The sequence below is a fragment of the Dendrobates tinctorius genome, unplaced genomic scaffold, assembly GCF_039654945.1.
Source record: "Dendrobates tinctorius isolate UK_male_01 unplaced genomic scaffold, ASM3965494v1 ptg000008l, whole genome shotgun sequence".
NCBI classification, from domain to species: domain Eukaryota; kingdom Metazoa; phylum Chordata; class Amphibia; order Anura; family Dendrobatidae; genus Dendrobates; species Dendrobates tinctorius.
The window spans coordinates 8,620,218-8,644,510 of NW_027361676.1; the positions used below are offsets into that span (position 1 = coordinate 8,620,218).

General features: G+C 44.6%; 1 protein-coding gene across 3 annotated transcripts in view; it reads right to left on the reverse strand.

The window, feature by feature from the left end:
- The window catches only part of SH3D19 (SH3 domain containing 19), a 181,978-nt gene that overhangs the window by 29,768 nt on the left and 127,917 nt on the right, over nt 1–24,293 (reverse strand). For all 3 annotated transcript variants that reach the window (XM_073576257.1, XM_073576258.1, XM_073576259.1), the window contains 8 exons: nt 24,185–24,243; nt 23,706–23,961; nt 19,301–19,369; nt 18,859–18,999; nt 17,024–17,090; nt 15,275–15,405; nt 12,749–12,804; nt 1,052–1,245 (listed from right to left, as the gene is read on the reverse strand). In XM_073576257.1, coding sequence (XP_073432358.1) covers nt 1,052–1,245; nt 12,749–12,804; nt 15,275–15,405; nt 17,024–17,090; nt 18,859–18,999; nt 19,301–19,369; nt 23,706–23,961; nt 24,185–24,243 — 973 coding nt within the window. The remainder of the gene's footprint in view (nt 1–1,051; nt 1,246–12,748; nt 12,805–15,274; nt 15,406–17,023; nt 17,091–18,858; nt 19,000–19,300; nt 19,370–23,705; nt 23,962–24,184; nt 24,244–24,293) is intronic.

The following is a 24,293-nucleotide window of genomic DNA, read 5'->3' on the forward strand; positions in this document are numbered from 1 at the left end:
GCCAGAGTCATCGGACTACTACCTCTAATATCCAACTCATCCCATCAGCCAGAGCCACCGGACAACTACCATTAATATCCTACATCATCCTATCAGCCAGAGCCATCGGACTACTACCCCTAATATCTCACATCATGCCGTCAGCCAGAGCCATCGAACTACTACCCCTAATATCCCACATCCTAACTTCCATACCGGGATCCCTTTAAGAGGGAAGATGTGCCTATGGGATGGAGGATGTGTGATGGGTATATGGACAGGAGGGGGTGATTTATTTCTGTCCTGTGCTCTCTGCTCCTTTCTGGGGGCAGACAATGGCTGGGATTTTATGTTCCCGGGGATGCTAAATTTTTCCCACCATGGCAGTGTCTGCTGAGGTGTTGTCGTGGAGTGAGAAAACTATTGCTCATAGCAACCAATCACAGCTCAGCTTCTTTTTAACATCTCTGGTGAAATGAAAGATGCTTCGTGATTGGTTGGCGATACACACACACATACATTCACTTTTATATATATAGAGATAAAAAAAAAATATATATCTATGTTTATATATCAAACCTTTTTGTAAGGCTCTAACATAAAAGAAAATATAAATGAAAAAACACTGACTGGCACTTCCAAGCTAGTGTAAATAGTTGCATAATAGGAGCAGCCATCTCCATATACAACAAACAAAAAAAGTTGCACTCTGTAGTGCTAAAGCATGTCAGCATGTGGTGGCTTTTAATAGCTACAGGATCCTACCTACCCACAGATTCCGGCTTCAAAGAGAGGTCTTCACATCTGTCCAGAAATTCAGACTTCAGTCTTAGAGCAGTGTTCACACTAGACCCCCCATAGGTTCCCAGCACTTCTGAGACAGCCTTGTCATTGGCTACTGGGCCTGCATGAATTGGCCAAATTATGTGCTAAGCGTCTCAATTTTTTTCTAGTATTCAGAAGTTTTTCATATATTTCGTATTGACATGCTTTAGCACTACAGAGTGCAACATTTTTAGTTTATAAAAGAAAATATAGCATTGGATCTTGTATCTGTGCTTCACAAAATTACCTGTAGTCTTGTTTGGCAAGTCCTCTAGAATTTCCACAAAATTGATTGGAAAAATACCAACACGTCCTTTGAGCTCTCCCTTAGCCCACTCATCATTTATGTATTCTCTCAGCAGGATTGTGTCGCCCTCACTGAAGCTGAGCTCGTCTTTCTGATCACCAATAAATTCAAAACGCGCGACACAACGTGAACCCCTAGAAAAGAAAACCCAATGACAATAGAAATAATAGCATCACGCATAATACTATCATGGATAACAATTTAAACTTCAAGTTTTCCAAAATAATAAAGCAGTATAAAATTCACCCGCCACATTACACATCAACCTCACATTATATTTGTTTCATCAGTATCCAAACTCAGACTAACATTGGCTGAATTGATGGGTCTAATGTGTATGGGGGCCTCCCGACAGCCCCCTGATCAATGAAGTAAGTGCAGAGAAGAATATGTGCAAAAGGGGAACTGACGAGCCTGAAGAAGTGCAGTGTGTGCGCGAAACGGCCGTCGTCCGGCACTTTTCCACTCCATGTTCATCTGCATGTTTTAACCAATTTTTTAAACTTTGCATGTTTTAAACTTTGTAATACATGGATTTTTGTGATAACTCACAGTTTTGTGATAACTCACAGTAAAATCCTTTTCTCCGAGACGCTCATTGGGGGACACAGATACTGTGGGTGTATGCTACTGCCGCCTGGAGGCTGACACTCGCCCCGATTGCGGGCGGAAACCAGTTTGGTGCAAAAGCTGTAGGAGATCAAACAGAAATCAGACATCAACCTTAATGCAGGTAACAACCTGTCTAGAAAATAACCACTCTAATTTCATACAAAGAGCATATTAATTAAATAAACAGAGGCCAACTTGGCTAACAGGGTGGGTGCTGTGTCCCCCAATGAGCGTCTCGGAGAAAAGGATTTTACGGTGAGTTATCACAAAAATCCATGTTTCTCCTTCGCCTCCCTGGGGGACACAGATACTGTGGGACGTCCTAAAGCAGTCTCTGGGTGGGAAGTTGACTCACTGATCCAAGCTACATGCACCTCCTGTCTAAAGGTGCGCCACCGCTGCTTGGAGAATCCTTCTACCCAGGCTCGCATCTGCTGAAGCCCGAGTATGGATATTGTAATGTTTAGTAAACGTGTGCAGGCTGGATCAAATTGCTGCCTTGCAAACCTTTTCCGTTGAAGCCTGGTGCCGAAGCGCCCACTGCCCAAGTAGAGTGTGCTCTGATCCCTGCTGGAATCGGCGCGCCTCTGATGCGGTAGGACTCCTGAATAGCCAAACGAATCCATCTGGCTATGGTCGATTTTGAGGCAGCGAGTCCCTTCCTGCGACCTTCAGGGAGCACGAACAGCGTGTCTGACTGACGAAAGGGTGCCGTCCGCGACACGTACCTCCTGAGTGCTCTCACCCGGTCTAACGTATGCAGGGCCTTTTCCACCCGTTGTACCGGTGCTGGACAAAAAGAGGGCAAGACAATATCCTCATTGATGTGAGACGAGGAAACGACTTCTGGCAAAAAAGGAGGAGCTGGTCTAAGAACCACCTTGTCTTTGTGAAAGGTCCGAAACGGGGCTCGGCAAGATAGCGCTGCCAGCTCAGAGGCCCGCCTGATTGATGTTATAGCTACCAGAAACACCACCTTCCAGGAAAGGTATGACAAAGACATCCTGTAGCGGCTCAAATGGAGCTTCCTGCAGAACACTTAGGACCAGGTTAAGGTCCCACGCGTCCATAGGTGCCTTATAGGGAGGTACCAGGTGGGAGACCCCCTGGATGAAAGTCTTTACCTGCAAGTTGGTAGCAATCCTGCGCTGAAAAAGGACAGATAAAGCAGATATGTCTCCTGAGAGGACTGGGGGCTAAGCCTGTGTCTAGGCCATACTGGAGAAAAGCCAAGATATTAGGGATGGAGAATCTCAGTGGAGAACAACCGATGCCTAGACACCATGCAAAGAAAACCTTCCAGGTGTGGTGGTAAATTCGTGCTGAGGCAGGCTTCCGGGCGCTAACCATTGTAGCAATCACTTTGCGCCCAAACTCCGCCTGCGTCAGAATCCAAGATTCAACAGCCAAGCCGTCAAACAGAGGGCCCCCGAGTTCGGGTGGCAGATCGGCCCATGAGAAAGTAGATTTGGGCGCTCTGTCAGTCAACATGGCACGCCGACGAGCAGCTGCACTAGATCTGTGCACCACGCCGGACGAGGCCAGTCTGGGGCCAGCAGAATCACTGGCACCCCTTCTGCCTTGATCTTCTTGATGACCCTCGGAAGTAGTGGCAGCGGGGGAAATAGGTATGGGAGAGGAAACTGATTCCATGGCAGAACCAGCGCATCCACGGCGATTGCCTGCGGGTCCCGGGACCAAGCAACAAATACGGACCCCTTGGTGTTCACTCTGGAGGCCATCAGATCCACATCCGGTGTTCCCCACCATTGGCAAATCTGCTGAAAGACCTCGGGGTTTAGTGACCATTCCCCGGACGCAAGCCCTGAGGAAGTCTGCCTCCCAGTTCTCTACCCCCGGGATGTGGACCACCGATATCACCGTGCAGTTCCTCTCGGCCCAACGAAGCACGTGCCCTACACTGCGCATGGTTGCCATGCTGCGGGTGCCCCCTTGGAGATTTATGTAAGCCACCACCGTGGCATTGTCCGACTGAATCCGGACGGGGCGGCCTGCTAGATGGTGATGAAACCGTTGCAGAGTTAGCCGGATTGCCCGTATGTCCAACAAGTTGATCGGGAGGCGTGCCTCCTGCGGTGACCACCGTCCCTGGGCCGTGTGGTGGTGAAAAACTGTTCCCCAGCCGAGGAGGCTGGCGTCGGTTGTGACCACCAGCCACTGATCTGGGGGAAAGGGTTACCCCTGAAGAAGGGAGGAACTGATTGTCCACCACTCTAGTGACTGTCTGACCTGAGAGGACAACCGGCACCAATGATCGAGAGTGAACGGGTTCTTGTCCCAGGATGACAAGAGGGTGTGCTGAAGGGGGCGAAGATGGAACTGGGCGAACGGGATCGCTTCCATTGCCGCCACCATTTTTCCTAGAATCCTCATGCAGAAACGGATGGTGTGTGAGGGACTGGTTGGCGCAGTACCCGCACTCCCTGACAGGGGGCTAGGGCCTTGTCTCGAGAGAGAATTACCAACCCTCGACAAGTGTTGAAGATCATCCCTAAAAAGGAAATTCTCTGAGCTGGAACAAGGGATGACTTCTTTACCTTGACCAACCACCCTAAGCGGGCAAAGTATCTAGCGTGATGTTGACACTTTCCTCGCATGTCCGCCTTGAAGGGCCCTTGACCAAGAGGTCATCCAAGTAGGGGAATACGACTATGCCCCAGGAGTGCAGGATGGCCATGGGGACTGCCATGACCTTTGTGAACACTCTGAGGGCAGTGGCTAGCCTGAAGGACAGCGATGCAAACTGAAAATGTAGACCGTTGATGGCGAAGCGTAGAAACCTTTGATGTGGAGAGAAAATGGGGATATGTAGATAGGCGTCCTGGATATCGATAGAGGCATAGAGGCCAAGTACTCTCCCTGCCCCATTGCCGATATGACTGAACGGAGAGATTCCATCCGGAAATGTCTGATCCTGATAAATTTGTTCAGAAGCTTTAGACCCAAAAACGGGCCTGACAGTTCCGTCCCTTTTGGAGACTGCAAACAGATTGGAATAGAAGCCCTGAGTCTTGTCGTTTTCCGATACCGGAAAGATGACTCCGTTGTGGCTGAGCGAATTGATGGCTCCTAGTAGAGTCTCTGCCCGGGTATCTACTTTGGGAAGATGGGAAAGAAAAAAATCGTCTTGGAGGGTACCTGACAAATTCTATCTTGTATCCTGTGGACACCAGCTCTCTCACCCATGTGTCGTGTGCGACATTGAGCCAGGCGTGGTGAAACCGGAGTAGGCGGCCGCCTACCTTGCTGGTGCCGCCTGACAAATGCCCCGAGTCATTAGGCTGAAGATCTTTGGGACCTGGATCCCCTCAATCTGGACTTGTTAGTACGCATCCTCCCCAATGGATTGGCTCTATATGAGACCTGTCGGTCCCTATTCAGGTTGGGGCGCCCTGACGCCGCGGAATTAGCCGCCGTAGTCCACCCAGGGTTGCGATAGGCCCGAAAACGCGCCTGAAACTGGTGACGAAACGGCGGTTTGACCTTTTGTTGAGGAAGAAAACTGCTCTTGCCTCCTGTGGAGTCGGAGATAAGCTGATCTAACTTCTCTCTGAACAGGCGGCCACACTGGTATGGTAGCGCTGTCAAGGACTTTTTTGAGGCTGAATCGGCCCGCCATGTCCTTAACCATAGCGCTCTCCTAATGGAAATTGCATTTGCGGCCGCAAGTGACGCGCAGTTGGCCACATCTAAAGATGCATTGATCAAGTAGTCCCCCGCCATGGCTATCTGATTTGTGATTTCTGATACTTCAGCTGGTAGGTCTATGTCTTGCAAGGCTCTATTCAATGATTCTGACCAAGAGACCATGGCTTTGGCTACCCACGTTGCAGCGAACGAGGGAGAGAGTGCTGATCCTGATGCCTCAAACACTGAGCAAGCCAAGTTCTCTATGAGACGATCAGTGGGGTCCTTAATAGAAGAACCACTTGGTACGGATAGTAGAGTTTTTGTAGCCAAGCGCGACACAGGTGGATCCACCGTTGGGGATTCCGTCCACTTTTTCCGGAGATCCGGGGCAAAAGGATACTTCGCCTCGAGTGCCTTCTGGCCCGAGAACCGCCTGTCCAGCCATTCTCTGTGTTTTTGCACTATGTCCTCAAATTCAGGGTGAGTACAAAATACTCTATGGGGGCGCTTGACTCGCTTAAATGACACCTTATGGCCCAAAGCCAGAGTGGAATCATCCTCAATCCCCAGAGTCTGGTTGATGGCTTCTATGAGACTGTCAACCGTTTCCTGACCACCCGGCGTATCTAGGTCAAGGCGTACGGCCGAGTCGTAGTCCGAGCCTTGCTTGCTATCAACTGCTGGTGACGGGGAGCGAGAAGCAGAGCTCATGGATGCCGAGGCACCAGAAGGACCGGGAGACGCCGTTTGGGTTCGTTTCCCACGGGTCTGCCTGGTGTGAGAGCGGCCCCTGTAGGCCGGAGGCTCCTGTGAGGTAGAGGACCCCTCTAAGACAGGCGAGCCATTGTCCCTGCCCCTATCTGGGGCCCAAAGGGACTCAATTGCGCTCGTAAGTGACGCCATAGATTGCGACAGTGATAACGCCCATTCCGGGGGACTTGGTACACTAGATTCGGTCGCAGGGGAGGGCTCCTGAGCGCGTTCGGACTCGCAGGCTTCGCATACTCACTTGGTCTGTGCCCGCGGAAAAATGGACCGACAGGAGATGCATGCAGCGTATAAGAACGTATGCGTCTTAGGTTTTCCTGACCTGCTGTACCTGTCAGGCATCCCCGAGGGAGGGTGCTCTTTGCTTCTGTTAGCGTGGCCTCTCTGTGGGGCTAGGGGGCAGCACTTACTCCAGTCCTGTGTCCCCTGTGTCCTCAGCGTGCGAAGCGTCACTTCAATCTGTGCGCCAGCACTGTGTGCAGGCCCCCGGAAGAAAAAAAGGATCCTGGGAGCGGTACTTCCTTTTGCGGCCTAGCTTTGGCCTGAAGCCGGGGCCTAAATTTCTTCGGCCGTGGCCTAGCACCGACTAAAGCCGCGGCCGCTGCAGGAGCCCTCCCTGGCCATCCACCTCCGTCCAGCTCACGTAGAGGGGGGCCATATGAAACAAGGACGGTGCAGGCACCCTAGCTCCATCTAACCCCTTCAAGGGATGAGGAGAGGGACCGTCCGCCGCCTTGCCCTCACCGCAGTCTTAGCATTGGTGAGGCAGTGGGGGCCGCACGGACTACGCTTGTGCCTCTGTGCAGCCTAGAGTTTCAATACCCTAGGGTGGACAGGGCTAAGTCCGGCATCATGTCCCATGGTGCGGGAGAGGATACGTGGAAGGACACTCGCACGTGCTTGCCCGTTGTTGGTTTGGGGAGATAGGACCCCTTCAATACGGTCTGTCGCCCGTATCTCACCTCCGTGGTCTGACAATATCCCACGTTGCGGGAGAGGATACGTGGAGGGACAATCGCACGTGCTCGCCCGTTGTTGGTTTGAGGAGATCGGATCCTTTCAATAGGATCCGTCGCCCCCATCTTCATGTGAAAAAAAGGAACATCCGGAAAAAAAATCCCCATTGCGGGAGAGGATAAGTGGAGGGACACTCACACGTGCTCGCTCGTTGTTGGTTTGGGGAGATCGGACCCTTTCAATAGGGTCCGTCACCCCTGTCTTATCTTCATGGGGAAAAAGAAAAGAAAAAAAAAAAAAGATCAGTCTTGAGAAAGACCGACGTGTGCCTTCAACAGACACTAAGCAAAAAAACTGGTTTACGCCCGCAATCGGGGCGAGGGTGTATACGGCGGAGGAGCTAACCTCTTGTTTTCAATTGGTGTCAGCCTCCAGGCGGCAGTAGCATACACCCACAGTATCTGTGTCCCCAAATGAGGTGAAGGAGAAATATCTTGTCAGAGAAATTTGCTTCCTTCTCCTGATTTGATCTCTCTCACTTTATAGTGAAAATATGTATTCAGTGAAGACAGATTTTCCCACTTCTGAGATAGTAAATGACAGTTGGTTCTTTTAAAATTCTATGGAGAGGCGAGGAGAAGGAACTACAGGCAGACACTGATTTAGCTGCAGGTTCTCCTGAAACTACAGTTACATTTCTCCACAGAACTTTATGAGCACCAACTGCCGTTTCCTCTTTCATTATTGGGAAAGTCTATATGACCTGAAAAAAAGATTTTAACTGTGAATTGAGAATTTTTCGGATTAAGCAACAGATACTCTAAGTTTAGAGAAGATTTTTTGCTTTTTCTATTTTAATTCTTTTCTCCTGTAATATTAGGCTATGTGCACATGATGCCTTTTCACAGTGTTTTTTTATTACACGCGTAAATGGTCCAAAAACGCAATAGAATACTTATGCAAGTTAATTCAATGACAATTATCTCTCGCCTTGACTACTGCAACCTCCTGCTCTGTGGCCTCCCCTCGAACACTCTTGCACCCCTCCAATCTATTCTAAACTCTGCTGCCCAACTAATCCACCTGTCCCCCCGCTATTCCCCAGCTTCTCCCCTCTGTCAATCCCTTCACTGGCTTCCCATTGCCCAGAGACTCCAGTACAAAACCCTAACCATGACATACAAAGCCATCCACAACCTGTCTCCTCCATACATCTGTGACCTCATCTCCCGGTACTTTCCTGCACGCAACCTCCGATCCTCACAAGATCTCCTTCTCTACTCCCCTCTTATCTCCTCTTCCCACAATCGCATACAAGATTTCTCTCTCGCATCACCCCTACTCTGGAACTCTCTACCACAGCATATCAGACTCTCACCTACCATCGAAACCTTCAAAAAGAGCCTGAAGACCCACCTCTTCCAACAAGCCTATAACCTGCAGTAACCACCGATCGACCAAACCGCTGCACGACCAGCTCTACCCTCGCCTACTGTAGTCTCACCCATCCCTTGTAGATTGTGAGCCTTCGCGGGCAGGGTCCTCTCTCCTCCTGTACCAGTTATGACTTGTATTGTTTAACATTATTGTACTTGTTTTTATTATGTATACCCCTCCTCACATGTAAAGCGCCATGGAATAAATGGCGCTATAACAATAAATAATAATAATAATATTCTGAAGTGTTGTGCACATGAGCAGTAAATTTCCGTCCGTATTTGCGTTTTATTTTCTGCAGCATGTCAATTCTTTTTGCGTTTCTGCAGCGTTTTGACTCATTAACTTCAAATGAGTCAGTCAAATCTGCAGCAAAAACGCAGGTGTAAAGAGATTTGCATCTTTGCTGCTTATTAGCTGCAAATTTGCTGCCCAAAACGCTGCCAATTGTCAAAGGAAGTGATGTCAGAAGAAGGAAGAGTGTGTGAGCGGAGCGTGTGTGAGCAAAGCGTGTGCGTGTGAGCAAAGCGTGTGCGTGCGAGCAAAGCGTGTGTGTGTGGAGAATATGTGCCTATCTGCGTGTGTCTGTATGTACTGTGAGAATCATGTGGGAATAGTGGATGAGGGCAGGTATATCTCGCCCAGATTCCTTTCCTATGTGGCCTAGTCTGGTCAGTATCGCACCTGCTTACTAATGGATAATGGGAGGTGGATATAAAAGGATGCAAGGTGGTTGTGTGAGTGTCTCAGCCTGGGAACACAGAGAGCCTGTCTGTGTGAGAGACACACGTGAGTGGAAGCAGTGCCCACTGCAACTGTGGTTTGGCTGGACGGGAGAAGACCGCCAGTTGGTAGTTAGGTTGTCCATTGTTTAGTTAGTGCCGGACAGGCAAGGATTTGTTTTATGTTTTATTTCCTTTTGCATTGCTTTCACCGTTAATAAACCTGACCCAGGGTCAGTTACACCCGAATCCCAGCTCTGCGCCTGAGTTTCATGCTGAATGCACGTGACCTTTGACCCCAGCAAAGGCGATACCGGAGTGTTTTATCACAGTACCCATGTGACACCTAATCCCTGACGCCCACATCTCCTACAAGCAATCAAAAATAATAAACCAACATATACTCCCTGTCTGCCATAGTCCATTTAATACCAAGTGTCCCATGGCGATCTCACATGTAGAACAGTCACATCGGGAGATGTAACTGCTCTACCCGGCCTCCGATGTGACTGTTCTAGACGTGAAATTGCTGTGGGACACTCCGTATTACATGGACTACATAGGACATGATAGTATTATATATTTGTTTATTATTTTTTGATTGTTTGCAGGAAACGAGGGCGTCGGGGATTAGGCGTTCAGTAAGAATGGCAAATTAAGATTCAATAAAGGAGTCTGTGATTATTTAAAATAAAAGGACTTTATTCTGGGTGTCTGTGTTTTATACAATATCACTATGGGGTTAGCAATGGTTAGGTGTCTTATAGACGCCTCTTCATTACTAACCTGTGGGCTTGATGTCACCTGACAATACAAAGGTGACATCAACCCCACAAATATGAAAACCAATTGCCACCCCTGCAGGGCAAGTAGGAAGAGAGAGGCGAAGTGTCAGAACTGGAGCATCTATAAGATGCGCCATTCCTGAGGCGGCTAAGAGCTGATGTTTTTAGCCTAGGGGGGTGCAAATATCCATGTAAATTTTTTTCTGGGGTCCCCCAGTAAACTAGCCAGTAAAGGCTAAGCAAAGAGCTGTGAACTGATATTAATAGCCTGGGAACCTTTATGACTATTGGATCCTTCTCAGAATATTAACATCAGCCCTCAGCCGTCGGCTTTCCCTCTGCGGGTTATGAAAATTATGCGGGAGCCCATGCAATTTTTTTTCTATTTTTTTAAAAATAAACAGATATTGCATTTCACGCAGATTTCGGACAGTTGTTGTTTTGTAACAGCATATGTAGGTTAATTATGTTAATGCTCCCACATAGGTGTGTGTGTGTGTGTGTATATGTGTCTTTATTTAACTCTTTATGTACCGTTTTATTAATGAGGGTATCCGGTTGACATCTGCATAATATATATATATATATATATATATATATATATATATATTTAATTTTTTTTTTTACTATTTATATAGCAGAGCATATATTTTTTATACAATATACTGTATATACAGAGAGTCAGCAGTATAGGAGCTTCCAATTATGGGAGGCTGGATTCCGCCTATAGTGCAAAAGGATGCAAGCTGCTGTAAATCGATCATTGTAGAAGCAGAAAAACTCCAGACAGCCTGGTATTGTATGGATTCTCTACCCTGGTATCAGTGCAGGCTCACTCACTCTGTAATTGCAGTGATAATAGAAGTAAATTAAAAGAAAGCTTTCAATAAAAAAAATTAACTATTGTTTAAAGCAAGGGAGCAGAGCAAGAGGAGACGACGGCGACCAGTGAATATGCTACTACTTTCATGGTACTTACACACATGATCCCTAATAAAAGGGTGGAGGAAATCACTGGAATGGTGCTTTATATAAGGTTTTTGTATTAATTTATTGTATTTATTTTAATTAATCTAACTTGTTGTTTTGGGAAATATACTCATAACTTAGCAACAATGAACAGACTCAAACTATCTTTTGTAATGCAGAATCTAATGAGCTTGTGCAAAGGTCATGGTTTGTGAAGCGAGGGAGGAACAAGGTCAGCTGTGTCATTGCATATTGTGAATGATGGCTCCAGTGTTATCAGCTGAATATAGTGGTGTTATTAGTCACTGTAATCCTGCCTCTGCTGATAAAGGAGCTGCTGAAAATTCTTCCTGAAACAAAAGGAAGCAGGAGTCTTAAAAAGCCCCAGTGCAAGTCATCTGTGCACAGAGCTGTAAAACATTATGGAGACATGATCACAATAACAAGGCAGGCTAAAAAACTCAACAGTGGTCAGTGTGAAAATTGCTAGATTGCCAGTACAGTCTTTATTTTAATAATGATCATGATATGAAGAAAAAAAAAAAAAAAACACCGCCAAAAATGTATTTAACAACACAAAAAGTCTGAATTAAATAATAAGTAATTTTCTGATGACAGCTTACATTTAATGGGAACCTGTCATATCCCCAAATGCTAGTAACCTAGAGATACTGGGTTAATCTGTAGGTTAATTGCGTGCTAAAGCTGTGCGGCCCCCAAACTGAAAGCACAGCTGTCGGGAGGAAATTGGCTCTATGACTGAAAGCTGGAGGCTGCCGGGAGGAAGAGAGGCGTGCCAACATGGCTTCAGTCACCGCTCAGTCATCCGCACAGTGAGCGGCGGATGTAGACCGTCCTAGCACAGTGACTGACAGCCGTCTCTGCAGAGTATGTGCCAGGGCGTGATTTCAGCTGTAACATAGACAGGTGACTGAAGCCACCCCTCTATGACTGAAAGCTGGAGGCTGCACTGAGGAATAAAGTGAATTTCCTCCCTGTAGCCATGCTTCAGTATGATGGCAGCACGGCTTTAGAAAGCTATTAACCTGCAGATTAACTCCATATCTGCAAATAGTGCTTGGTGTGACATGACTGGTTCCTTTTAATTAATTGCTCTATATTAAATTATCTCATCCTATAGACTGTGAGCCCTCGCGGGCAGGGTCCTCTCTCCTTCTGTACTTGTGTGTCCCTTGTCTTATACATGTTTATTGTACTTGTCTATATTTCCCCTTTTCACATGTAAAGCGCCATGGAATAAATGGTGCTATATAAATGTATAATAATAATAATAATAATAATAATCTTCTAGTGCCATAATAATAATAATAATGGGCAACTTCCTCTAGTCCCAAATCGTTTGCATTTTTGCATGCAATGAATGTAACTGAATGCCATTCCAGGGTTTTGATCCATTTATTACAGCATTAAAGGGTACCTCCACTTGAACATGAAAATTATTAAGTTAGAAGCCAACTTTATTTTATGCATATGATTTGGAAACCTTCCACAGGATCCATTCATTGGATAGTGACATTTTAGAAAGAAATAGTATAACTATATTATCACAATGGTGGCTTTATGGAAAGATAGAGCTGTAATGTCCAAATTTCAAGACAAAGATAAAAAAAAGGTTAACTTTTAGAAATGACAATTCCATACCAATATACATCAATCAGAAATCACAGAAGAATGGTAAAAATAAGGTTAGGAAATATTTTACAAGCTACACTTACTTTATAATAGACGCTGTAGGATTTTTCTTCAGGTGCCCTTTATCTGGCACATCAACCTGAATGGAAAATATTTAGAGATCATATTTATTAAAATGTCCAAATTCCTAAACAATCCATAAGCGGATATTGCTTTATATCTCAATCATAAGCTTGGATCTATCATGTTATATTTGGGCTAAAGCTGTCGTTGAGATTGAGACCAAAGTAATGCAAAAAGTATAAACGTCACCCCGGTCTCAATCTTGTGGCTGCCAAAGCAATCGAAAAATATCAATCCTGAAATTTGACAAGCGGGAACATATTAAAAGGGGTTTTCCCCACTTTCAAATGGATTCCACATGCTTTAACAAACCTAAAATAACAAAAAGGGCAGGCGCCCTCCCCTGGTCCAGTGCCGCCTCCCCGCCAATGCTCAGATCTGGGTGCTTTTGCTGTAGCGGTGACGTCACATAGTCAGTGCGCATCACTGCTGTAGTCAAACACTGCACTCAGAACCTTGAAGAGTAAAGGCCCCGTCTCACTAAGCAATCTCGGTAGCGAGATCGCTGCTGAGTCACAACTTTTGTGACGTAACAGCGATCTCACCAGCGAGATCGCTGTGTGTGACAGCGATCAGCGAGCGGCCCCCCTGCCGGTATCGCTGATCGCTGCAAGAAATCTCTGGACATTTCTTTGGTCGCTGGTCTCCCGCTGGCCAGCACGCATCGCTGTGTGTGACAGCGGGAGACCAGCGATCAGGTGTAAAAAATAATAAAAATAATAAAAAATATAGTTATTCTTACCTTCCGATGTCCCGTTCAGCCATCCCGCCTCTCTCCACGCTCCGGTCCCAGTGATCCTTTGCACGAATGACCGCGAGACTTTGTTATCCCGCGAGACCGTGACATCTCGCGGTCATTCATGCAAAGGATCACTGGGACCGGAGCGTGGAGAGAGGCCGGAAGACTGCGCGGGACATCGGATGGTGAGAATAACTATAATTTTTATTTTGATTCTATTTTTTACAGGATGGCCAGCGATGCCGGGCACTCGGCATCGCTGTGCTGATCGCTGGTGAAGCTGTCTGTGTGACAGCTCACCAGCGATCACATAGCGACTTACTAGCGATCCTGACACCTTGATATCGGTGTCGGGATCGCTGGTAAGTCGCTTAGTGAGACGGGGCCTTAAGACAGCACGAGCAACTGAGTTCAGTGATTGGCTACAGCGGTAACGAGCACTGATTATGTGAGGTCACCACTGCAGCCAAAGCACAGAGGCCCGGGCAGTGGCGGGAGTCGGCACTGGACTGGAGCAGGCTGGGTACCTGGTCTATTTGTTATTTTAAAGTGGAACTGGCATTTTAATTTTTCTTTCAGAGTTCTGTAGTACCCATGAAAATAAGCAGGCTTGTTATATATCTGATCAGAGACATCCTCTTCTTTCTCTGCCAAAATTGATCATTTATTATTAAAATTCTCAATTCTGAGGTAAAATCTGTAGTCAGTGAGGACAGACCTTCCCATTAGGCCGGGATCACACATGCGAAAAACACGGCCAAGTCTCGCATGTTAAAACCCGGCACTGCCGCCGGCACACGGGAGCGGAGCGTGCGACTGCATGTATTGCTATGCGGCAGCATGCTCCGATCCCGAGTGCCGGGTATTGACATGCGAGACTCGGCCGTGTTTCTCGCATGTGTGATCCCGACCTTACTGAGATAGAAAATGGCAGGTGCTACTGATAAGATTATATGTAGATAGGAGGGAGGAGCTACAGACAGAGCTCCTCCCTCCTATCTACATAGAATCTCATCAGCACCAACCGCCATCTCCGATCTCAGTAATGGGAATGTCTGTCCTCACTGACTACAGATTTTACCTCAAAATTTTAATAATAAATGATCAATTTTGGAAGCGAAAGAAGCAGATGTCTCTGATCAGATACATAACAAACCTGCTTATTTTAATCTACACTATAGATTTATGAAAGTAAAATTAACTTTTCTTCTTTAAGTATTTTACAGTGTTTGGGCTCCACTTTCCTAAAAGTGGAAAATTCTGTTAATCAATTCTGCCTAACTTTAAGACAATGCGAACTTAGACCGATTCTTACACCCACCACCTATTCGTTGGCATCCTTTGTGCCAGAACATTGTGGCAAGATTTTGGCACAGGGCGTCGCATGTTTGGCCACACCCCTTTCCAATAAACCATACCCAGTTAGAGAAGCCATGCCCCTTGTCAGCTAGGGATCAGAGAGGGTCTAAATCACATAAATATGGTGCACATCACCACGGCCATTTAGCTTAGTAACCCTCCGCCACTGGATGGAGAAGTCGTGTGTGCAGAGGATCGAGCACAGAACCGGGATGGAGGCACACAGTCCCAGCAGCTCTGTCCTCTGTAGGGCTCTGTACGGTACCGCATTACCGAGATATTCTAACAATATCCAATCGTGCCATATTGCAGCTCTGTACAATGTCAAGGTTGAATGGAGCCATAAAATGTTACACTCATCATACTCCAGTAACACACAATCACATACCAAGATCCGGACATGATTGGCAGGAAATATACCAGCGTTTCCTTTACATTTTCCTCTGTACCATTCTCGGTCTATTTTTTCCAGCAGGTACACAATCTCCCCTGAGGTCAGACTTAGGTCATCAGCATGTTCTAAAAAAGTAAAAAATAGAAAATGTTACAGGATTTTCTTTTTTTCCTTCTTCCATAAAACAATAATACATGTGATTTAAATAAGAAAAAACGTGTAATATATTTTATCAGATAAATCTGCTTCTTCCTCCTGAACTGAGCAGTCGTTTTCAATAGTCTCAATTTACTTTTAAAATCGGTCTTCAGTGATTACAAGTTTTCCCGTTAATGAGATATGAGGAGACAGTTGGTGCTCATCAAGCTCTATGGAGAACAGTAAATGCCGCTTCAGGAGAACTTGCAGCAGAATCTGTGTCTGCCTCAAGTGCCATCATTATTTAAAAGCAAAAAAATGTCATCTATCTCAGTAATGGAAAAATACATATTCACTGAAAACATTTTACCGATGAATTGAAAGTGACAGAAGCAGATTTCTCTCGTAAGATAAATGCTTATTCTCATGTAGATTATTGATTTACAAAATAAAAAATACAAACGACGGGTACTCTTCAGTGCTCCCAAACTGATTTCTGGGGCATATGGATTTGGTGGATTTTCAGTCTTGTTTTATGTTGTGACACTTTTTGAGCCATGGCAGCATTTCCACATATATGTCAATTAGGTCTCATGAGCGTCCTTGCTGCTCTTCTATGACACTATGGAAATACATGTGTAGCAAATATAGACATTATTTCTAATTTACCAAGTAATTTCACAATACATAATTCATGCAAATCGATTCACCTCCGCATTGTTCTGATTAGTGGATTAGATCCTGCATGACATGATTGGATTTGCACAAAATGAAGCTGTCGGCTCTCCGTTTTCACTTACTTAATGCTATGGTCTTATTAATGGATGTGGCTCTGGTGTGTCTTCTGTACTACATGCATGTCTGAAGGATTATTCAGACCATTATATAGAATGCTTTTATGATAAAAATAACAAGTGGCACTTATTGAAGTTTAAACACTGAACACCAGGGGCACAATTGCTGATCACGGCAATGATCCTTAAACTGATGCCGTTAATACAGCTACAACTACGGTATGAACACTCCTGGAGCCATTAGTACAGCGGATAAAATAAAAATTGTTAATCTGCAAATTACATCAAGCAAGCCATTCATATAGTGCTATTGGATGTACAGAAATAATAATTAACCTTTTTACGAACACTAACATCTGGTCTTAATCTTTCAAAGTATATATACACTTCAAAGTGTTAGAAAAATGCTTTTGTGGACTTATAGGGTATGGTAGAGCTGTCTTCACTGACAGAGTCTGTGCTGGGAGACTTCAGGCAATGGAGCAGCCAACCAAGCAGGAGGAAGCAGTCCTGTGCGGCAGATAGAGCTGGAGTGACAGAGGCATTAACTCAAAGGTTGATCTCTCAGTAATGGAGGAGTGGATTGCCCACTATGCACATGTGAATAGTTTGGGGGTGAAATCCTGCGGATAGATTCTCTTTAAATATGGCGTATTAGATGAATGTTAAAAAAAAAAAAAATACCCTTTCAGTTTATTAGAACATGAATAATACTAAAGTCTCATGTGAAGGAAAATGCATCAAATCTAGAATAATAAATGTTTCAATATGTGTCAACAGGAGCAGAACTCGATGGTAGAGCTCAGCGTACCTCCAGCAAAGTCATGCAGCACCACTGCGTGAGGCGTATGGCTGTCCTCCATTCTATGGGGCACGTCCTGAAAAAAAAAAAACAAGTTGAAGGCAAAGTCTCAGTGGTTCAGGAATATAATAAATAACATGAAGTTATATGCTTTATGGTGGCAATTTGATAAAAAGAAAAGATGCAAAATGTATGTAAGATTATGTTCAGCTGAGCACAGAGAAATAGTGGAGGGTTAGGGTCTGGTCCTCTCCTGTTCTTTTAATAGGAATCTGATGTCTGAAAATGCCGCATTATTCAAAGTTAAACACGTTTTATATACAAAGTTGTGTAATTTTGTTTCCATTTCACTATATCAATGAATTTCACACTGCCATTGAGTTATTCTAGTACGCTAACATTTTCTATTTTGTACAGATTGTATTTTGTACTTTTCAGCCATTGCTAGCTACACAGTGCAGAATTTGGCAGTAGAATCAACCCTCCTAAGCCGTCTATATGACCATGTAGGTCATAGGAAGCAGAATAAAATGATACCATAATATCTGTGATCCGACGTCTTATAGAAATCCACATTTTTCTTAATATATACCATATTTTTCGGATTATAAGACTCTCCGGATTATAAGACGCACCCCAAATTTTGAGGAGAAAAATAGGATTTTTTTTTTTTTTTTAAATAAAATGGTGGTGCTTCTTATAATCTATGCGTCTTATTGCTTACCGGGGGTGGTGGCTACAGTGAAGCGGGGTCCCAGAGTCACTGCTGGAGGAGGCAGGAGTGGGGTGATGCGGCAGGCCACAGGCTGGGATGAGGGGGTGTCTGATGTACAGTGTGCCGCTGCAGGTGTCCGGTGCTGCTAGGGTCTCCGATGCTGCTGGGGGAGGGTCTCCCGACATTTTGTGAAAGGCCAGAGCCCTGCAGTTCCCTATGCGGTGGACTCGGGGAAAATGACAGCGGGGGGGCGAATGTGCAGATGGAGATCTCGGCATCAAGATCTTGGGAGATGAGATTTCAGGGCTGGCGACTCTCATGCCTTCTCAGCACCGCCCTACTCACTGCGTTCGCCACTCTGCTCCTCCCTGCCCTGACCTCGGATTGTCTGACCACGTCTTTGACTTCATCGTCCTGTACCTCATATCCGTGTCTCTGACCCTCCGGTCAACTTCTGCAGTCCCGGGGCCTGCCCTGGAGAGCCTGCAGGAGTCTATCCTTATCTTTGCATGAGCTAAAGTTCTAGTTGCATTCGTCTACTGCAAAGGTGTACTTCAGTTTAGTATAGTCAACCCATACTGGTGCCCCGACCCCGGACCATCTGACTATGTCTCGCCCTGCTGTACTCCGTATACCTGCTCTGACCCTTGGCTCAGCTGATGCAGTTCTGGAGAATGCTTCCTGGAGTGACACTTGGCGACAACCTACGTCCAAGCCTATCCTCACCATAAGAGGCTCCAGCAAAAAACAGATAGTTTCTTAGTTACACCCATATAGGATAATCCTGGCCTGTGGCGCAGTGGGTTCACACCCACCATGTTACTAAGCTCAGGCACTGGACCCCACTGACCAATCAGGGCCCAGAGACCCCAAGTCCAACGCACCAGACTTGTATGAGTATGTGCGTGCTCAACGTGAGAGTCAAGACCAGCTGATGTAGGCAATCAGTGTGGTGGCAATTCAGCTGCAGGAATTTTCCACCTCGGTCTCCACCCTGTCCCACACCTCATCCGTGACAGTTCATCCTTCCTCCGGACTGTACACATCGCATATAATTGCTTTCTTATGAGTCAATATAACATGAGTTGGGGAAAAAGATTTACAGCTCTCTCTAGGAGGAAAAACCTACCTTTTGCTTGTTTTCTGAGCTTTCATCAAGTGGAGTGATAATCTTCATGTTAGTCACTTTTACATCTCCAACTATACTTCCCTTTTGACAATGGACATAGTTATTGTCTTTTTGCTCCAGCAGCACCAGCACCTCTCCACGCTGAACGTATTAAGACAAATAAGAAAAGGAAATCTGTAAAGACTTATAGCATGAACACAGGGTTCTTCATCTACGTCTGAAGCAAGGACATAACTATAGGGCGCACACCTACAGTAGGTCCCATTCCACACAGGAGGGCAGGGTCCCTGGGTTAGGTATGCATTGGGGCTCAGGATATTCAAGTTATGCTTTTGATAAAAAGCCCATTCAAGGACTAGCATGACCTGCTATGATGTGATCAATATAAAGAAGGCATTCTGCTATTACAATGTGTACATTATTACATAGAAGGAGGATTTACCTTACACGACAGCTCGCCGTGATTAGCAGATACAATATCCTTTTCAGCAATTCCATGAGGCAGAGGCAACTAAAGAAAAAAAGGAAAGCAGTTTCACTTCAGAGAACACAGGAGTTATGATGGATTACCTTTTTATCTATGACAATTGCCTACGTGAGGCCCGGATTTTTCCTGGTCTTTGTACATTTTTTCCTGGAGTAATAATGGTTCCAACACTGGCTTTTTAATTTGAGCTTTATTCATTAATTTATTTTGCTCCTTTTTTCCGCTAACTTTATTTGGTATCGTCTGCATTCTTTTTTGACAATGTGAACGTGGTTTTGCTTATCCAGATTATTAAAGTTTAAAACATCAATTGCCACTTTTTCAAAATACAAAAAGGTCTAATTTTTTTTTTGCACAGATGAAAAATAACATGCAACATAATAAAGGATTTTGTGACTATTTACTCTGGCTCGGTGGTTAGCACTGCAGCCTTTCAGCACTGGGGTCCTGGGTTCAAGTCCCCCTAAGGACAACATCTGCAAGGAGTTTGTATGTTCTCCCCGTGTTTGCGTGGGTTTCCTCCAGGTTCTCTGGCTTCCTTCCACACTATAAATACATACTGATAGGGAATGTAGATTGTGAGCCCCATCGGGGACAGTGATGATGATGATGTCTGTAAAGCGCTGCAGAATATGATTTTAATATAAGTGAGTAAAATAAATATATAAAAAAGGCAAAAAAAAAAAAAAACCTCTCTTGTACCATTTTGAAGAACAGAGTGCATAAATGGCAATGGATACCAAAAAAAAGAGTCTTTTAAAATAACACAAATGTTTCCCCAAATGTTAAATGCAGGGAAAACAAAGTCACAGTCTGATCCCAGTCTTACTGAATATAGCCTTGTATAGATTTATTGTATTCTCAACCTAAAACTAATCGGTATCTCTTCAGGCACACTTTATAATATTCCTCGAAATATATTTATACAGTGCCTTGCGAAAGTATTCGTCCCCCTGGAAATTTTCAACCTTTTCCCACATATCATGATTCAAACATAAAGATACCAAATGTAAATTTTTGGTGAAGAATCAACAAGTGGGACACAATTGTGAAGTTGAATGACTTGTTGCAAACTTTACACAACATTTTTTATGGATATCTTTGAGAAATGGCTTTCTTCTTGCCACTCTTCCATAAAGGCCAGATTTGTGCAGTGTACGACTGATTGTTGTCCTATGGATAGACTGTCCCACCTCAGCTGTAGATATCTGCAGTTCAGGCAGAGTGATCATGGAGCTCTTGGCTGCATCTCTCCACAGCAGTATCCCGGACCTGCCTGTTGTGTTCCTTGGTCTTCATGATACTCTCTGTGCATCAAACAGAACCCTGAAACTATCAAAGAGCAGGTGCATTTATACGGAGACTTGATTACACATAGGTGGATTATATTTATCATTAGTCATTTAGGACAACATTGGATCATTCAGAGATCCACAGTGAACTTCTGGAGTGAATTTGCTGCACTGAAAGCAAAGGGGCTGAATAATATTGCACGCCCCACTTTTGAGTTTTTGAATTTTCCACAAAAATTTAAAATAACCAATAAATTTCGTTCAACTTCACAATTGTGTCCCACTTGTTGCTGATTCTTCAACAAAAATTTACATTTGGTATCTTTATGTTTGAAGCATGATATGTGGGAAAAGGTTGAAAAGTTCCAGGGGGCCCAAATACTTTGGCAATCTACTGATGTTTTTGTCTTACAGTGCCTTGCAATTTACATGAAACAAAAATATTAATCCTCTTGTAATTGTACACAGGACAAAAGAAATCTGTTCCCACAAAATCTGCCCCCCCCCCCCCCCCCCCCCCCCCGAAATCACAACCATTAATAGCAATGTCATTTCTTAAAGGGAAGCGGTCATCAAAATGTGAGAATCAGGTTTTTATGTTATATGCTATGTATTGTATAAAATATATCACATCTTATCTTACACTGACAAAATATGTCTAAGGATTAGCAATGTCTCATAGCGTGGCACTACCACAAGGTGCACAAGTAGGTTACCCAGACCCAAGCAAATAATAAAGTAACTTGGCACTTGCCAAGTTACTTTATTATTTGCTAAGGATTAGTAATGAGCGACCGTGCTCAGATAAGATGTTATCGGAGCATGCTCGGGTGCTAACAGTGTCTTCAGCATACTGGAATACTATATTCGAGTCCCGCGGCTGCATTTCTCGCTGATTTTAGACTGCCGCAACACATGCCAGGATTGCCTGTCTGTTAGGCAATCCCTACATGCGTTGTGGCAGTCTAACAGCCGCGAGACATGCAGCCTCGGGGGACTCGGACATACTATCCGAGCACGTCTCTGTAAGCACCAGAGCAAGCTCATATAACACCTTATCAGAGCACGTTCACTCATCACTATTAATGATCCCTATGAAATGGAAATGTCTGTCATCCTGCTAGTGGGAACATAATTAGCCTGTCACTTCCACCGCTGACACCTCACACATCACCTTTACTATGGAAATTCAGAGTGTAATCTAGTGGAAGCACATGGTTGCTACATTAGTGACATCCTGTGACTGTAAAATCTTTCAGACAAAATTCATATAATCTATTTTATATATCATATACAATAGTTGAAGGGGGTAGAGGCGATGTGCATTTGTAATGAAGAGCCCTCCCCATCGATGGACCCGAGGAGGTGAATAATATTCCACCCCACCCCAGTGATGGACTGCACATAAGGAATTAATCCTTTTCCTGATGTGACACAAGTTGGGATCCCAAGCAAGGTGGACTTGTGCACATTATGACCTTGACCTTACGAGCAGAAAAGAACTTTCTTACAGAGAACACTGCTAAATATACAACTTTCCTGTTTCTTCGTCTTTTGCTTTTCTGTTTCTTGCCTTTTTTATGTACGGTATGTGTTATCTTCCTGTTTTATTATACATAAGCACAGTACCTTTTGTTTTTCTGTTTCTTACATTTTTTATGCATGTGTTATTTTCCTATTTATTTATACATAAGCACTGTACCTTTTGTGTATTGAAGCCTATAACTTTGAGTTTCTGCCCTACAGAACCTAAGTGTCTATGTTAAGTCTAAGTGGTAGTTTGTGCCTGTGACTTGTGTATGGCCTGTGGGTGGCGAGTACGTTGTGGGCATGACATTGGGACTCAGTGCCCTTTTCGTCAGTGGTGGCAGCACTGAGCGTCTTGGATCATGGGGGTGTGGATTGGTTGGGGGTACGTTATATGTTCAGTGTGAGTAAAGAGCAAGTGCGAGATCCACCCATCCCACGTCACAGAGGCTGAGTAAATGCCTGTGTGTGATAAGAGGTTTTTTCCCCTTGTTTTTTGGCAATTTTCTTTCACTTTGAATCTGTGTTAAAAATGTAAATGAGAAACCTTGCAATTTTCACACTGGCCGCTGGGGCTTTTTTAAACTCTAATTTCCTTTTCTTTCTGGAAACAACAAATGCACATAGCGAAAATGAACAGACCAGATGATATTTTTTGTAATGAATTGTCTAATGTGCCTGCTGTACAAATGAAATTGTGAGAAGGGGAGCTGGGTCATCTGTGACATCACCTATTGTGACTGGTGTATCCTGTGCCATCAGCTGTGTATGGAGGCGCGATCTGTCATTCTAGTCCTGCCTTTGATGATAAGAAAAGCCAATCCAGGTTCATGATATTATTAAAGAGTGACCCACCAATGGTTGCCAGACACCCCCCAGAAAACTGCACTCACTCTATAGTACATAATCAAATCGGAGAACAAAAGAGTATTAAGTGCTCTAGGTAAAAGCTATCAATTTTATTAGGTATCAGAATAGACAAAAATAGCAACAGTAACAATATCACCATAAGTGATACTTTTGTTCTCCGATTTGACTTTGATAAGAAGCCTGCTGAAAACACTTCCAGAAAGGACAGGAAGAATGAGTCTAAAAAAGCCAAGTGGTCAGTGTTAAAATGACAATTAACAATTTTGTTGTTTTTTTTTAATAGAGATCATGATATGAAAAAAACTACTGTTAAAAAAAGTTTTTGATAATCACTTCCCTGGAACAGAAGTGGCCTTTTTCAGCAGGATATGACACTTTCCATGCTGAAAAGAATGGTCAGGATTAACTGAAGGCCAAGTCAACATCATGGAATCTTTATCATCTGATTCTGATGAAAGACTTCTTACATGTGCTGAAAGCTCCAACTTGCAATTTACAGGTATTAAAGGACCTGCTGGTGATGTGCCAGTGGTCTGGAGGAGCCTATGTCTTGATGGGTTAAAGCTGTTTAGCAGCACACAGAGACCAACACAACAGCAGGAAATTCAGACAGCAATACATACTAATTTAGTACTTCATACTTTCGTCCTGTGGTGGTATAGGGACCTTACCGTGTACTTGTTATATAGCGGATGTCCAGGCTTAGGTCGAGGAGGTAGATCTGGTTGCTGTCTTTTTAACACTTGACTTTTTGATCTGTTGAGCCCAGATACATTTTGTTTTGCACCCATGCCCACATCAGAGGATGATCGGGGAAAGGCATCTCGATTTGAGGCATTTTTGGAGATTTTAGGGGGTGGAGGTCTTCCAGGTGGTCCTTTCTGAGGGGGTGGCTGTGGAGTGTCTATCACTTTAACACCAATTGGTCTAGGTCAGAACAGAGAGTAAGATGAAGTACTCAGAATGCATAGTTTCGCTAAAGATCATGGGAATCACATGCCAGCTCTTAAATGGGAATGCAAGGAAATCCGTACCAATTCCTTCATTTATGCATTGCTGTTTACAGCTCACACAATATGGACACTTTTGGAGAATGACACTTGACCAACACAAAAGCAACCTTAAGTCATCTTGACACATCCCTCCCTACCTGGTAGGTAATACTGGTTTAGCCCACGTCTCGTCTGCATTGTCAAATTGCTCCCATTCCTAAGAAAAGAAAATATATACAAAACTGTATAAAAGTCTATATACAATAT